Source organism: Colias philodice, chromosome 28, assembly GCF_061535455.1.
Source record: "Colias philodice isolate Cphi_HAF_F1 chromosome 28, ilColPhil1 Martin Lab GWU primary, whole genome shotgun sequence".
Taxonomy (NCBI): Eukaryota; Metazoa; Arthropoda; class Insecta; order Lepidoptera; family Pieridae; genus Colias; species Colias philodice.
This window is the reverse complement of record NC_143113.1, coordinates 4550834-4567748: the sequence shown is the minus strand read 5'-3', so window position 1 is coordinate 4567748 and position 16915 is coordinate 4550834. Positions and strand designations below refer to the sequence as shown.

The window sequence follows — 16915 nt, the reverse complement described above, 5'->3', positions numbered from 1 at the left end:
TGTCAGCTTACGCAATGCCACGGTTGGTGGCGATGCGCTATGCCGGTATCTGAATTAAATCAAATCTTGTTTTGATCAACTATGTATTATATACTAGGTGCTACCCGCGGCTTCGTCCGCGAAAAGGAAATTTTTAAGGGAATGTTTGGGTTTAAAATTTGGATTGAAAATAAACATAAGCTTTTTAAATATTGAAAGAACTGAAATATTATATAACTAGCGGTCGGCCCCGGCTTCGCCCGTGGTACATATTTCGCAATAAAAAGTAGCCTATGTTTTTTCTCAGGGTCTAAAGATTGTCTGTGCCAAATTTCATCAAAATCGGTCCAGTAGTTTATGAGCCTATTCATTACAATCAAACAAACAAACAAAGTTTTCCTCTTTATAATATTAGTGCAGAAAAAAATCGAATGTTATACTGTTATATTCAATACAAAATAAATTTAGGATAGCAAGAAAAGAATTAAGAAATACTACTACTAGAATACCAGTCATTAATCGATCATCACCAAATTTACATCCAAATCGGTTTAGCAGGTTTTACCTAATTGAGCAACAAACATACAAACTTTCTTATATTATAATATTACAATTATTGTAATAGGGTATGGATAAATATATATTTTTATTCCTGCTTATAACACCTTATCATTTGAACCTTATGATTGTAACATAACAGCCGTTATCAGCACTGATAACAGGTCGTTCACCCCGCGTTCGCTTCCTCATACCACAAGGTATGTATTATTTATAAATAGTTTATTTTTATTACCGGAAAGTTGTGTGTTTTATCGATTTTTAGTGTTCTTAGATTGTTCATAATACGTATATATATGCTTTAATAAGTTTTATGTAACTTAAGACTTGTAGAATGTATTTTTATAAAGCTGCTTCACTTTTTGAAAAGAAGAAATTAAAAAAGATAATTTTAACCTATTTAGAAAAATGTACACATTTGTAAAATGATATTTTGTAGATTTAAATTATCAAGTACTCTTAATCTATACATAATAATAAATAGTTATAAAGCTGAAGAGTTTGTTTGTTTGTTGGATGAACGCGCTAATCTCAGGAACTACTGGTCCGATTTGAAAAATTATTTCGGTGTTAGATAGCTCAATTATCGGGGAAGGCTATAGGCTATATTATATCATCACGCCAAGACCAACAGGAGCGGAGCAATGCCTGTGAAACCGCGGGGAACAGCTAGTCTGGGTGTTTTTACACAAATAATGTGCGAAGATGTGTAGCGGGGAATGTGATGAAAAAGCACCCTTACACTAGTTAATTAAAAAAAAACTCATCATCGACTCACCATCACGACTCATCCCCAGCTTCAAGCACTTCTGCAGCCTGCAGTACTGGCACCGGTTCCTGTTCACCCTGTCCACCACGCACGCCTTGTTCCGTGGACACTGGTAATTCACCACTGAAATGAACAACTGTGTTAGTAGACTTATTTATGTGTGTCCCTGCTTGTAGTATAAAGAACATAACTATGCCCCTGTATGTATAGGAAAGTAAGAAAGAAATAATGTATAAGTATGTACCGGGATAAAAAAAAGAAAAAATGTGTGCCTCTGTTTTTTTTTTTTATATTTCAGGACAATTTTCACACACAACGATCTCCCATACTAAGCTTTCGCTTGTGTTATGGAAACCAGATGGCTGATAAACATACATATATAATTTTTCTTATATATAAAAATGAATCGCAAAATGTGTTGGTAAGCGCATAACTCGAGAACGGCTGAACCGATTTCGATAATTCTTTTTTTATTATATTCCTTGAAGTACGAGGATGGTTTTTATGTAGAGAAAACGTAAATATTTACCACGGGCGAAGCCGGGGCGGACCGCTAGTTTTAAATAAATACTTATATAGATAATTAACACGCAGACACAGAGCAAACATCTATGTTCATCACACAAATATTTGCCCCGGGTGGGAATCGAACCCACGACCTCTGGCTTGGAAGGCAAGGCCACTGCCAACCAAGCCAACCGGTCAGTCGATTATATTGTATAGGGTATAACAAAATAGTTAAAAAAATCAACTAAATGAGGAATTTATCCGAAGATTTAAAAATGTATGCGTGAAGTTTATGTCAAATTGTTAACGAAATTAAAGAATATAATTAAACTAGCTTTCCGCCCGCGGCTTCACCCGCTTTGTCTAAAACCTAATAAATTATATACTAAAACCTTCCCCTTGAATCACTCTATCTATTACAAAAAATCGCATCAAAATCCGTTGCATACATAAGGATATAGGGACAGAGAAAGCGACTTTGTTTTATACTATGTAGTGAAGTAGGTACAATAATAAACTGCAAAATAATCATTTATCTACGAGTTATAAATTTACTAACTACTAAAATAAATTTACTACAAAAAACATTATCAACACTACACAAATACTGAAATAAGCAATACATAAATTAAAACGCTACTTATATTCAATTAATTTTTCACTACTACATTTTTCATAAAATGTCCTTAGTCCTATGTCTGTTTGTCATAGCAAAAACAATTTCGAATACCTACTAGTCTATAAGATGAGGAAGCTTTGAAGAAAGTCTCTAGTGCTTTAAAAGTTTATTTTTTCTTATTCTTATGTATTGGATCAAAGCCAAGGGTTTGTAGTGTCACTACATAAAGGAAAGCTTGCTTTGAAGTTTAAATATTATTAATTTTTAAAAAGTACTAGTAAATTAATCTGATAATAATTAAACGTTTTTCACTCATCATATTAATATAAACTGCAATGTAAATTATAAAATTCAGTCAATTGAATTTAAAAAAGAACTTATCATTCGAAATCAAAGAAAGATACAGATATCAAATCTAATATCTTCTGATGTAACAATTAAATATTTAAGTTAAAACAATCGGATGCCATGGTAACAGAACAATATCTCAAGAAGTTCGAATTCTGGACATACAAATAGTTATACCTTCTCGCCATAAATGAAATGATAAGTTCGGTTAAGTCCGAAACGTATGTTTTAAACTCTTGTTATAACGGTTGCCATGGCAACAGAAAACAATTTCATAAAAAGAACTTGCAAAAAGTTAAGAATAGTCCAAGAATAGTCCTAGATTAGTCCTAAACGTTTGTTTTAACGGTTGCCATGGCAACAGAACATTGTCAAGAATTCCATATTAGTCCTAAACCTTTGTTATTTCACTTTTAGAACTGCAATTGACGATTGTTATAACGATTGCCATGGTAACAGAAGCGAATATTTTTTTTAAATGTTTGTACACAAAAAGAACATGAAGCCGACCTGTGCTCTGCGACCGTCTGAAGAATCCCTTGCATCCCTCGCAGGTGATCACACCGTAGTGGACCCCCGACGACTTGTCTCCGCACACCTTGCATGGTATGATCTCGATTTGGGCTGGAACAAGATGAAATTGTGTGTTAAATTGTGTATAGATAGAATCAAGAGCAATATAATATTACCTTTATGTATAATGGTGCATTTTCATCAAACGAGCGAATGCTCATTCTAACCCCACTATGGCAAATTCTTTTATTGTAAACAGGCGTAAAGCAAGAAAAGCAAGAAAAGATGCGTTCGAAAAGATTCTATGCAATGTTCTAATACTGAACAACGCAGAATGCGAGTTTTCGTTTACACTAAATGATCACGAAAGAATGCTCTAGCTCTATGTTCGTTTGATGTAAATTCACCGTAATTATATAATATTTATTATGCCTAATAATTATTGCTTTGTTAATTATATGTACACTGTCTCTTAAACTAGAAAAACCCTGTATCTCTTAAGATAGTACAGTAAGTAGACATGTATGTATGGATATATAAAAGGCAGTAATAGCACTTACTAAATAGTTGCTACGTAATAGATAACTTCTAGATGTAAGTACAAACAAGTACAAGATTTTTTAACACTTTTTGAAGTATTTTTTCAGACAATATTTTCATAATTATTTATTTTCCTTCACCATGTCGCTGATTTTTTTCATCAGTGAAACAGATAATCCATAGTTAAAAGGAGCGTATGACAAATCATTTTAGGTAATTAAATTTACTACAGTTTGTGTTATATCAAATATAGCTCATCAGTTCATACGGTTACCTGGAAGCTCTTAGAACATAAAATATTAAAAACGCATGCTAAAAAGCTTCTTGAATGATAGATAAAATGTGATAAGATTATACTGCATGAGTAGCTCGTAAATGCTTGTGTCATACATTTCAAAGAAAAAGGATTTTCAGTAATATAATATTCTTATTTTCAATACATTTTTTATAAATATAAATACATACATATTTTTCTTTATTTATAGGTTTTTAAACTGATTTAAAGTTTAAACCACAAGATTAAACTTTCATAAAAAAGTATAACTATATTAATACAAATAACATTTTTTTTAAACGTTCAAACGAAAAAGGCTGTAAATTACAAACATTTGGTGATTTTGGTGATAAATTATAATTAATCGATGTCATTATGTCACTTTAAATTTTATTTTGACAACCCTAAAACTGTCTAGAAATTTTGAATGAACCAGTTTCAAAATTTCATACCAAGCGCCATTTTTGGCCGAGGTCATCGACCCCGGCAAGGTCGGAGCACGGGCAATGACTTCCTTGTATGTGTGCACTTATTAACTATAGACACCCCACTTTCGACCTTATTACGTAACCTTTGAGTTGACATTAGATCGACATATCACATGTGGTATTATAATCCGGTATTTGTGAATGTGTGTGTGATCATGTATAGGATATGGGATTACGTATACATTTTTAAGTTACCGCAAGTTATTAATAGCGAACCAATTAAGTTAACTGTTGTTTAAGATCTATTTTTTAATTATTGGATAAGATTTCGTTTAGAACAACTTTTTTAACTTTTTATTAGCTTCACCTGTATTTTACACGCTAAACGGTGGTAAATGATAAAAATAATTACCTATGACGTTTCAAAAGTGCTTCTAGAAGAAGTCTAATTGAATAAATAAATGTTTGAGTTTGAGTTTGAGTTTGAAACGAACAGATTTAATTCAAACTTTATTCAATTCAATCCTATTAATGTTGCAAAAGTTTGTAAGCATGGATGTTTGTTACTCTTTCACGCAAATACTACTGAACCGATTACAATAAAATTTGGTAAGTAGGTAGCTGAAGACCCAGTAAAAAAAGAGTTTTTATTCCGGGAATCTCACCGGAAAAGGAACTATGCGGGTTTTTCTTTGAAAACGCGGGCGAAGCCGCGGGCGAATCTAGTATTTTTATAACTTTACCTTATTGGAACGATACTCGCTATTTTTATTTAATTATTATCTACTCTAGAGAATTGAATAAAAGATAATTAATAGAATTTGTAAAATAATATATGATTAAAATAACCGTGTTATTTTTTTTCTTTATTTAGGACATTAGATAGAGATACACGAGTAAACCATTATTACTAATTGTTTAACAGATTAAATTTATATTAAATAATCATTATTATTATATTACCGATTGGCTATGTACTTAATCCTACTACTGTCAGATGTATATGTATGTTTAGAATATCTATGGAATAGTAAGATTGATAGTGAGTCATCAGTCATGAATTTCGAAATATGTTTTTTGCTTGTTACCTCAGTACGTTCGACTGGGTGAACCGATTATGATGACTCTTCTTTCATTTGAAAGCTAGTGTCTCCCGGTTGGTCCTATTTAAATTTTGTCAATTTGATTTGATATTGAATAAAGCGGTTTGGTTTTTTGTTGAAAAATAATTATAATATTTAAGAAGTATTAGAAGCATGATTCGTCATCTGGACTACAAATATATTTTGGTTAATATTTGTTTTATATTTAGCTTTCCGCCCGCGGCTACGCCCGCGTTTTCAAAGAAAAACCCGTTCCCGTAGGATTTCCGGGATAAAACCTATCCTATGTCCTTTCTCGGGTATCAAAATATATCTATACCAAATTTCATGCAAATTGGTTCAGTAGTTAAGGCGTGATTGAGTAACAGACAGACAGACAAAGTTACTTTCGCATTTATAATATTAGTATGGATTTTATTAATTTCTTCATAGATAAGAGAGTATGTGATATTACTGGTACATCAATCTGAAAGTCATTATTTTTTATTGACGTAAATAACAACCAATCAAAGTTAAATTAAAATAAATTAGTTTAGTACAATTTTTTGTTTCTTTTCTTAACTATACACATGTAGGGCATGCACCCGGGTTTACCCGGTTCCGAAAAACCCGGGTAAACCCGGGTTTTTTGATGATCTTGAGAACCGGGTCTGAATAGTATGAAACCCGGTTCTCCCGGTTCCGACCAAAATATTAAAATATAAAGTATTATTTATATTTTGCTGCATTATTTTAACAAATTTATTCTATCTGGCAACGTCAGACTCACGTGCATCGCGAATTTTCGTCCCACGCCTCAAGCGTGGCTCTGATTGGTTATCTAACCTTAGATGCTATAAGTTTCCTACGGGTATATTACCAAAAAAAAAAATAGGCTTCGAAAATGACAAAAAATAGGCTACTGAAATATTTTTATTAGATTTGTCGTGAATTTGAAAAACTGTTGATTTTACTGTTTCATATAATGATCCAGTCATGTTTTTGTTTTTGGTATCAAGCTGAAATTTATATCAAATACTCAAGTCAAGGCATAAGGTGATTGGGTATGCTGATGACCTCGCATTGTTAGGTGAAACCCGCGATTAAGTGAGCGAAGCCGCGAGTATCTTGAAAGAAGAAGCAAAAAAGGTTGGACTAAAAATCAATGCCAACAAAACGGAATATCTCCACATGAAGCGGTATAGAGATACACGAGCTCAACGTTAAGACCACGACAGGCTGGAGATACGACGAACAAAGAAGTTGCTAGTTTTAGATATCTGGGTTGCACTATAACTGACTCACATTCCAGGGAGGAAGAAATTAATATCCGTATCCAAAATACCCTGAAATGTGGTGCAGCCTTGCATAAGGTGCTCGCGTCCAGGCTTCTGAGCAAAAACACCAAATTGCGTATATACAAAATGGTCATAAGACCAATACTTATGTATGGGTGTGAAGCCTGGACCCTGACCCAGAATGAAGACAGACTTCTTCGCAAGATCTTTGGTCCCACCAGACGAGAGGATGGAAGCTGGAGAGTCCGAACAAATGCCGAAATAGAAAAACTAATGGCCGAGCCAAATATACTTGGAGAAATAAAAGCACAACGGCTCCGTTGGCTCGGTCATATAGAACGAATGGGTGAGGAACGAGGACTGAGGAGGGCATACTTGGGGCGACCCCTGTGCCGACCGCCGGTTGGACGACCTAAGTATCGCTGGCGCGATAGAGTAGAGGTGGACCTGCGCGTGCTACGAGCCATAATTGGCAAGAGACCGCTCAGGACCGGGGAAGATGGAGAGTTCTCGTCTCAAAGGCCAAGACCCACTTTGGGGTTTCAGCGCCAGAGGAGTAAGTAAGTAAGTACTCAAGTCTTCGGTCACTTGATGATGTGAAAAAGTCAAACTCACAAGCCAACGCATCAAAAGATACAGCCGTAAATGCTGAAAATTTTCACAAATTTCAACATTCGCATGGGACTCAAAACCTACAGGGTACTTCTCATGAACACAGAGCCTTTAAATTTGGTAAAAGTAACGTCTTATAACACAGATAAAGTAAAAATTGCTAGAAACATAAATTTTAAAGTTAAAACATTATAAAAAATAGGTTTGTTCGGAGCCCTCGGAGCGCGAGTCCGACTCGCACTTGGCCGGTTTTTTGCTTTTCAGTTTGCAGTTAATGAATAAGGTTTAAGTTTATATGTGATATTATGATAACAAGGTACTTTTATAAGACTGATAAATAAAGAGAAGTATTGAAATTTTGTTTCTTTATTAATTTAATAAAATAAGACACAAGCCGCGTAAAATAAAAGGCCCATCAGGTACTTTTACAGTTACTTTTGTTTAATTTCGTTTTTTTTTTCCGAGGTATTATAAAAGAACCGGGTAACCCGGTTCTACCCGGTTCTGAGCTCGATTTGGAACCGGGTTTCAAAAACTTGGAACCGGACTCGGTTCTGCATGCCCTATACACATGTGTGATGTGAGTAACTTAATAGAATGGTCGTTCAAACTTTTAATTATTGAACCCACTGGAAAGTATTTCCATAGTTCACGTGTTATTCTTTCTATAACCTATATTACTGTAAAGTTTTACCAAAATCCATCCAGTAGTTTTATCGTGAAAGAGTACCAAACATACACACATGCTCAAAAATTTTGGCATTAAATTTTAGGATTAATTTTATAAAGTGTAACGATAGAAATGGTTTTTCAAAGTGTGAACGGGACGGAAAATATGCGGTCAGCTGATTGTGACGTCAGCGGTCAGTGACCCCTTCGAACTGTGCTTGTGACGTCACAGATCGGGACACCGATCGAACAATTTGAAAATGGAACGCTTTAGCCTATTTTTTTTGTCAAGGTTGAATTGCATGTGAATTCATACTCGTTACAAATTTATATAGGACAGAATATTTCTAATTAAAAAATTAACTAATTATTTAATAAACTATATGTATATACCAATTAATATTTGTATCAACTAGCTTTCCGCCCGCGGCTTCGCCCGCTTTGTCTAAAACCTAATACATATACTAAAACCTTCCTCTTGAATCACTCTATTAAAAAAAAACCGCTACAGAATCCGTTGCGTAGTTTTAAATATTTAAGCATAATAGGGACATAGGGACGGAGTAAGCGACTTTGTTTTATACTATGTAGTGATAGTGATAGTGATGTTATGAGGAACATTTTCCTTACATAGTAAACACACAACATTATTACGTAAAATGTTAAAAAACCTCAATGAAAATCAAAAGCACTAAAAAAGGACAAACGGCCATCTTATCAATAACACACCCACACTACGTCACAGGTTGTTGACCTTTGGCCAAATCCGAGGTTCCAAATTTGAATTTTAATCTAACGGCCAGTACGTCACGGGTGAACGGCCGCGGTTGTCCGAACAACTATCTATATATTCAATTTTAATCCTTATTACAATATCACATAGTCTAATTTTGGTTAGCAATTAAATTTCAAGTTCGGAATTCTAATAGCGCATTCCAAAACAATATTGATACTTATTTTAATACATCAAGGTCTAGTTTTGAATGGCAATTAAATTTCAAGCTCGAAATTCGAATGGATAGCGGATTCTTAGAAGCTATTTTATGCTAGGCTTGTATTGCCAGCATTTGAATTCGAACTTCGTAGATTCTAAATTTAAAATATTTTTGAAATAAGCAACAATAATTAAAAAATAATGCTAACTCTTTACTCTATAATATTATCTTCATTCTTCAAAAATACTGGTGTATTTTTTCAAAAAGCAACAATTTAAAAAAAAGCTAATTCCATATTATCTTCATACTTTAAAGATAATGCTGTTCAATTTTAATCACAAGGTTTGATAAAAAGACATGTTCTGCTGTTCTTATAATAATTATTTTCGTTTACACGTTTATATCGAACATATATCATCGGGTCAATGTCCGCCATTACGCATTGTCAGCTGATCCGAAGCCAAAACTAAAAATATGCAAGTAAACATCTTGTATTATATTACATTATGTTTCATTCTAGAATATTGCTGCGTCTACGAATAAAATTCTATTCGAAATTCAAATTAAAATTTTTCATGGCTCTATAATTTCATTTTTAAATTGACATTCTATGTCCAAATTCTCAATTTGAAATTATTACGATGCGTGTTCTATTTTCAAAAATGTTCTTTTTTTAACACTAATGGAAGAACCACCGATACTGACAGCTTCACTACATAGTTTAAATCACAGTCCCTGGCTGTCTGTCCCTATATTTATGCTGAGATGATAGATCTTTAAAATTACGCAACAGATTTGGATGCGATTTTTTTATACAAAGACTGGTTCAAGAGCAAGGTTTTTTATTTTGCTTAAGTTTTTGATAACGCGTGCGAAACAATTGTATTTGAATAAAAACAAAAAAGTTTTCATTCAAGCATATTCAAGTGACTAATTAAAATTATAATTTTATAATATAACTGATATTTAGATGAACTAGATTGTTTCAATCTAACAACTGAGTTCTATTTGCGTAGTATCTATAGTCTGTGGTTCTTTGACAACGGTTATTGCAAAACGGTATCGATATCGGTATCGATATCGGTATCGTTATCAGTTATTAACGGTATTAAGCGACAATGACCCAGTATCAGACATATTGGCTAATCGTTATTATGACATAGAAATCTTACATTTCCTTATCTTTTTAGATTTCATACAATTGTTCAGATTTTAAGCAATAATGGATAAGCTTGATTTGTACCTACTACCTATAGATTTAGATGGTAAGAAAAATCCATAAAATTATTTAAAATTGGAATAATTATTATTCTTGCTACAACAATTTTTAATAAAAAAACTAAACCCCAATCAAATTATCATATTCAGACGAAATCGAAGGCTATCAAGTAAAAAAATAATAATCAAAAAAAAGTTCACCCAGTCCTAACTTCTGCGGAAACAAACACAAAAATTAAATTGAAATTCTCTTGATTTTAAGTCTGTTGATAAAATATGTATTATACCTATTATCTATCTTAATATATATAAATCTCGTGTCACAATGTTTGTCCTCAATGGACTCCTAAACCACTTAACCGATTATAATAAAATTCGCACACCATGTGCAGCTCGATCCAACTTGAGAGATAGGATAGTTAAACATGTAGGTACCACGGGCGAAGCCGGGGCGGACCACTAGTATTCTTACAAAAATACATTTAATGTCTATTGAAAATTACGCACAAAAAGCTTCATAAGCTCTTTTAAACAATTACCGTTTAGATCTGTTAAATACAAATAAATCTTTATAAAAGTAGTTTTGTTAATCAGCTCAAATTGTTAAGCCGGGTTCAAGGTTGCGTAGTATGTTCATTCACCTTATCATTCATACAATTTGTTGTAATGATACTAGCTTACCGCCCGCGGCTTCGCCCGCTCTGCCTAAAACCTAATAAATAATATACTACAAACTTCCTCTTGAATCACTCTATCTATTAAAAAAATCGCATCAAAATTTATTTAAGCATACACAGGGACAGAAAAAACAACTTTGTTTTACACAATCATAGTGATATATCTCTATTATTTGTAATGTTATATTGAAAGTATTTAAAATTGTCTATGGCGACGAAGTCGATTGAAATATGAATAATATATGCCATTGCTTTATGAAAAAGAATCATTTAAAAATACTGTGAAATATATTTATTCTTTAAACCATTTTAAAAAGTAAGAGTTTTAAATTAAGAACAAAAAATATTTGTTTAGAATCTGATATTACAGATCATCAATCGTAATGACATTAAAATTCAAAAATGGAATAGTGGAACGATATTTAACGTGAATACGGAATGTATGTCAAGGTCATTGACCCCGAAAATTTTGGACGTTCCCAATAAACCGCTCTCGACTCTCGTTCTTAATTTGAAATGACGCATCGCAATACGTTCCAAATTTAAATTCTGGAAATAGTTTTGGAAGAACGTTGACATATTCCAATGTAGACATTTTTATGTCTCCAGACGATCGATTCTCTACAGCCTACTTTCATAGCCTAACTAAATGTATGTGATTCAAATAAATAGAAAAGTCAATGACCTTTATGTGTTAAATTCGTGCGAAATGTCAAAAATACAATAACATTTTTTTTGTTATATTTTTTACATGTCAAAATGGTCATTTCTTACTAGGGTTGTTGAGGATTCCTCTTCCGCTTCCTCATAATGCGGAAGTTCCGCAATATTTTGGGTTCCTCAACCGTTACCGCATCCTCAAAAATTAAATCAAAAAATTCCTCTTCCGCTATCGCTTCCTCAAAATTAAGAGGAAATTCATGAGGATGCCGTATCTACTACAACGCACTCGCTGCAGCGCATGCCGGGCCGATCCGATCGGGCGGAGACTCTATTCGACTAGGTTTTATTCGTATGTAATGTATGAAAATATCTCGACAAAATCTAATCGATTTGAGTCACTTTTGTACTGAGATAGATTAGGTTTTGTCGAGTAATATGCATAAACAAAATCATATCTGAGTCCAACTCGTGACTCAAATAGTACCTATAGTATAGGCTAGGCTTTGTAAATTCGCGATCGGTCACCCGCGCTGTTACTTGCCTGTTTTTGCATATATGTAATATTTTTTTGCAATTAAGTAATAAGCTCGAAAACTGTTGGACCAATTAATATTTTTATTGAATATAAACACTGAGTAAGATGCTTTTTTATGACAAAGGGGCAATTTTCCTATAGTATTTAAAATATCAATTTTCAATGTGTACAGACAGGAGAGTGGCTTTTGTTTTAATTTTTAAATTTGATTATAATTTCCTATCATCCTCGTCCTCATCCGCTTCCTCTTCCGCTTCCTCATCCGCATCCTCTTCCTCAAAAAAATATCCTCATCCTCATCCGCATCCTCTAAATTTGCGTATGAAAATTCCTCTTCCTCCTCCTCTTCCTCATAATCACTTCCTCAACAACCCTATTTCTTACATCAAAATTTCATACAAATCTCTTGTTATTAATTAGATACTGATTATGATGTTGTGATTATTAATTATTAAACACAAAATGGCGGAAAACCAATCCTATTGTTACTTAAATTTTTAAGATTGTCGATTACTAAAAGTATATTTTGACCCAAAATATTTCGCGTGCGTCAGTCCACACTTACCCTACATAGTTTTTAGGGCGCAATTAGTAGATAATTTTGACTAATTGTAAATAAACGATACTATAATAGGTGACACCAATAGCAAATTTGTATTGAATCGTTAGTGTAAATGGCACGGATTTATAATTTTTTTATTTTTTATTTATTTTTTTTTTTTTTTTGCCGTAGTATGTAGCCTATTTGCTCAAACTATACAGTTTTGAGGTAAAAAGTAGTTTACGTTTTAATACAGACGATCTATAAGTGAACTAAATTTAGTACTGACATGGCTTTACAATGCTGTTCAGGGAAATTAGTAGCCTATGTATGACATTTTCGAGGTAAAGAGCTACTTAATCTATGTGCTAATACGGACTATCTATAACTGAACTAAATTTCATATTGATCAGTTGTTTTGTGTGTATCATTAACAAACATACATCCACTCATACTTAATGTTTAAAACATTACTATGATCGTCATAGATTAGTTTTATGTTTGTTTCGACTCTTTGCCGTAAATTTAATTTCTAAAACTAGTTCAGTGTAAGAGACGAAAATTATTTTAATTTCTTTCAAATTTAGATATATGTACCATAAAGTGACAATCCGCATCTAACCTATAATTCCTAGGTATATTATAAAAAATAAACCTACCAATAACTGAACTTTGTGTAATCGTAATTAGACACGAACAAACATACTGATACAAATATTTATTATTATTATCTCTAGTCTGTATTGACTGTGCTACATTTTTCATTGATAATTAGGGTCCTGCAAACGTTAATTTTAGCAAGACAAGTATATTGCTCTAGCTATAAAAAATAATAGAGTTTAAATTGAAGAAAGCTCTACATCCTATTTTTCTTATATTATATAACTTTGTCGAGAAAAACTCTATCTATTAAAAAAACATCAAAATCTGTTGCATAGTTTTGAATAACTAAGCATACATAAGGACAGACAGCGGAAAGTGACATTGTTTTATACTATGTAGGTCTGTCTATTCGTTAGCGAAAACTGCATTAAATTCAACGCAGCCGGTCAAATAAGACATACATTTGAATTATATGCTTGTATGTTAATTTATTTACATTCAGATTATGATTTATCTGTAATAAAAATCAAATCCACAGACACATAGCATCAACAAAGATTAGTTCCCTCAAACCTTACTCAAACTCATACTCATAACGTGTACTTATAATATTGTGTAGTATGTAGGTTCTATTCTCAGTTTTTCACATAAAATATCATTTTTAAATCGTATTTGCTTTTCTGAACTACTCTAGATATCGTATAAGCCTGTCCTAGATACTGTTTTTAAAAGATTACTATTATTTTCTCTCCAAGCTTGAGATAGAGCAAAAACCTAACTAACTTCGCATTTATTATGACCTTTATCCGAATTTATTATAGGTATACAGAACCCTTGGATTGTAAATTAGTTTAATCTTGACTGTTTTAACAGACTAAACCAACACTGATATTACCGTTACATTGATTAACTTAATTAGTTTAAAATCAACAAATAATGCGTGTTAAAAGTTTTATTAGCCCTAATAATATTATAATTTATGCTAATTTTCTATTTCTATACAATATGTACGTGTGCTGAAAATTGACATCTTTAGATTTATCTTTTAACGAGAAAATCTTTCAAATGAGACTTTACAAATGTTTGTCAATGCAATTATTTTAACAATAAACCATTAATTTTTTCCAACAAGAATCTTATAAGAATTTCACCAATTCTTATAACAATTTATTGTATAGATAATTAATTTCCACATAGACAACGATTGTCTTTAGTCAATAGCTAATAATATATGCTTAATAAAACTCTATTATGTTGTCTGTATTGTATTATCTACTAGCTTTCCGCCCGCGGCTTCGCCTGCTTCGCCTACTAAATTAAATACTAAAACCTTCCTCTTGAATCACTCTATCTATTAAAAAAACCGAATCAAAATCCGTTGCGTAGTTTTAAAGATTTAAGCATACAAATGGACATAGGGACAGAGAAAGCGTTTGTTTTATACTATGTAGTGATGCTAAATATGTTAGGTTCTTACTAGTCTAGATGTCTGGGAAAAATCAATGCTTCGTCACAGTACGCAACGTTACGTAACTAAGAAATGTACGACTTGGCTTTACACTAAAACCTCTTCAAATATTTATAGTTCATTTTATAAATCAATTTCAAAAATAGAACACTGAAAAATGACGTCACGTCAAAGTTTAAAAATTCTAATTCTATCTTCCAACGATGACGTAATTATTGTAATGTCAAATTATTGTGTTCGAATCGCATTATTCAAAAATATTCGAACGATATTGTTGAGGTTCCAAATTGGAATATTATCGTTTAGATTTATTCCAAATTCAAATAGTGTTTTATCTTAATTGTACACATTGACACATCCATTTAAAAAAAGAACATTATTCATTTTTAATAATGAATAATGTTCTTTTTTTAAATGTCAAAAATAAAAAGTCTCCAAACAGTTGGCGAAATAAAATAACATATATTTATTACTAGATATCTTCTAGATATCATCAGTTCTCGTTGATACATAACTTTATAAAGCTACAGTGAGTAAAAATAAATAAAAAAAGCATAAGACGAAAATACCTCTTATAGAGTTAGCAGATTTCTTATCCAAGAACATTCCTGAGATCGTGGACCCGAACATCCCGTCCCCGGGGGGCGGGGAGGTGCTGTCCGCCACCGGGTCCATGCCCATCTGCCCCATCACCCCCTGGACCTCGTGCGGCTCCCGCTTCAGCATCCCCTGGGGCAGCTGGCCCTGATGCAGGAGCGTCGAGGCCGACGAGTGACCCCCGTGCTGGTCGGGAGGCCACTGAGACCCGAACAACTCGTGGAACTGATTGTTATTCATCATTTCTTTTTTCTTCTTCTTTTAAATTTAAATTCTTTTCAGCCAGTGATTTTGAAAATCGAATCGTATTCGCATGGCTTACACTAGACAGATATCACTGCGGTTTGGTGTTCCTTCACGAATTCCAAGCGACTATGTCGTAAGGCAACGTCTAGCTTACCATAAGTTGGTTTTCTTGGAGAAAACTTTATGGCACTATTTATGTTTCAACTTGGTTGATTATAAAGCACCACTATTGTAAATTTTAACTGATATAGTATATGTACCGGCCGAGCGGCGTTGTAAGGTTTCTTTTCGCGAAGTTTATTTCAGGTATTAACTTTTTGAAAAGCAACAAGTTTTTTGGCATTTTGTCGCCGTGGTCTCTATTTTATATCCCTTTTCTTCTTAAATAAACATTCTACTAAGGCACTGTTTCTGTTTATTGTATTTTTATACACTTGTTCCCGTATACTATTTTTTAAATTTATTAAAAAAGATTAACAGAATTTAAAAAATCTGCAAAAAGAAAACAAGAGCAGAAAGGAGAATTTATTCAATTAAAAGTGTTCCGGAGACGGAAAGCCAATTTCAATTTGAAAACAGAATTCTATGAAGCACAGAACTGTTAGAGCTCAATTATCTAAAATTCTGTTAATCTTTCAGTCGATTGAATTTTAAATTTGGAACTCCACTACGTTCCATTTACGAAAATCCATGTCACTGCACTCAAGGCACTGGCACAAAACAAAAGATGCGTTCACCTCACTGCTATAAAAAAAAATTTGTACGTTATTCTTTTGTACTATAGGTTGTTCACAACTCGGCTACGCGTCTACGACTGGCGGTTCTTGAGATGTCGACGCCGGGGCGGCTCGATCGTGACTGACGCATTGACGAATCTTCAGACCGGGCTAACAAAAAATTATATATTTTTTCATTCGGGCCGAATAATCAACTTAGCTAGTGATAGTTCAATCACCGCTGACTACGATAGGCGAAGCTTGCAATTTTGACCGTTAAGGGTTTGTTCTTGGGGTGTTACAGACGTCGTATATTGAGCGTTTAATACCCTTGATTGGGGCTAGGAAAATGTTTGCAATGAGGTAATTAAGCGACAAATTCGCGCGGCATAGGATACGTTTGTGTGTGCGTGTGGTATCGTACAGACGTAGCGGCGCGCGCACACAGGCGCACGGCGTCACACCGTGTCGTTGAACCCGGGACCAAACAAAGTAGATTTCGGTGAAATGCTGTTGAACC

General features: G+C 33.3%; 1 protein-coding gene across 13 annotated transcripts in view; it reads right to left on the bottom strand.

The window, feature by feature from the left end:
• Nucleotides 1–16915, bottom strand: part of Hr3 (nuclear hormone receptor 3 ROR-beta) — a 126528-nt gene that overhangs the window by 11264 nt on the left and 98349 nt on the right. For 4 of the 13 annotated variants that reach the window (XM_089712220.1, XM_089712218.1, XM_089712219.1 and 1 more), the window contains 2 exons: nucleotides 3291–3404; nucleotides 1316–1429 (listed from right to left, as the gene is read on the bottom strand). In XM_089712220.1, the coding sequence (XP_089568346.1) occupies nucleotides 1316–1429; nucleotides 3291–3404 (228 nt within the window). Of the gene's footprint in view, nucleotides 1–1315; nucleotides 1430–3290; nucleotides 3405–15405; nucleotides 16172–16416; nucleotides 16653–16915 lie in introns of those variants that run through there. The other 9 variants (XM_089712208.1, XM_089712212.1, XM_089712214.1 and 6 more) reach the window with 5 other exon arrangements.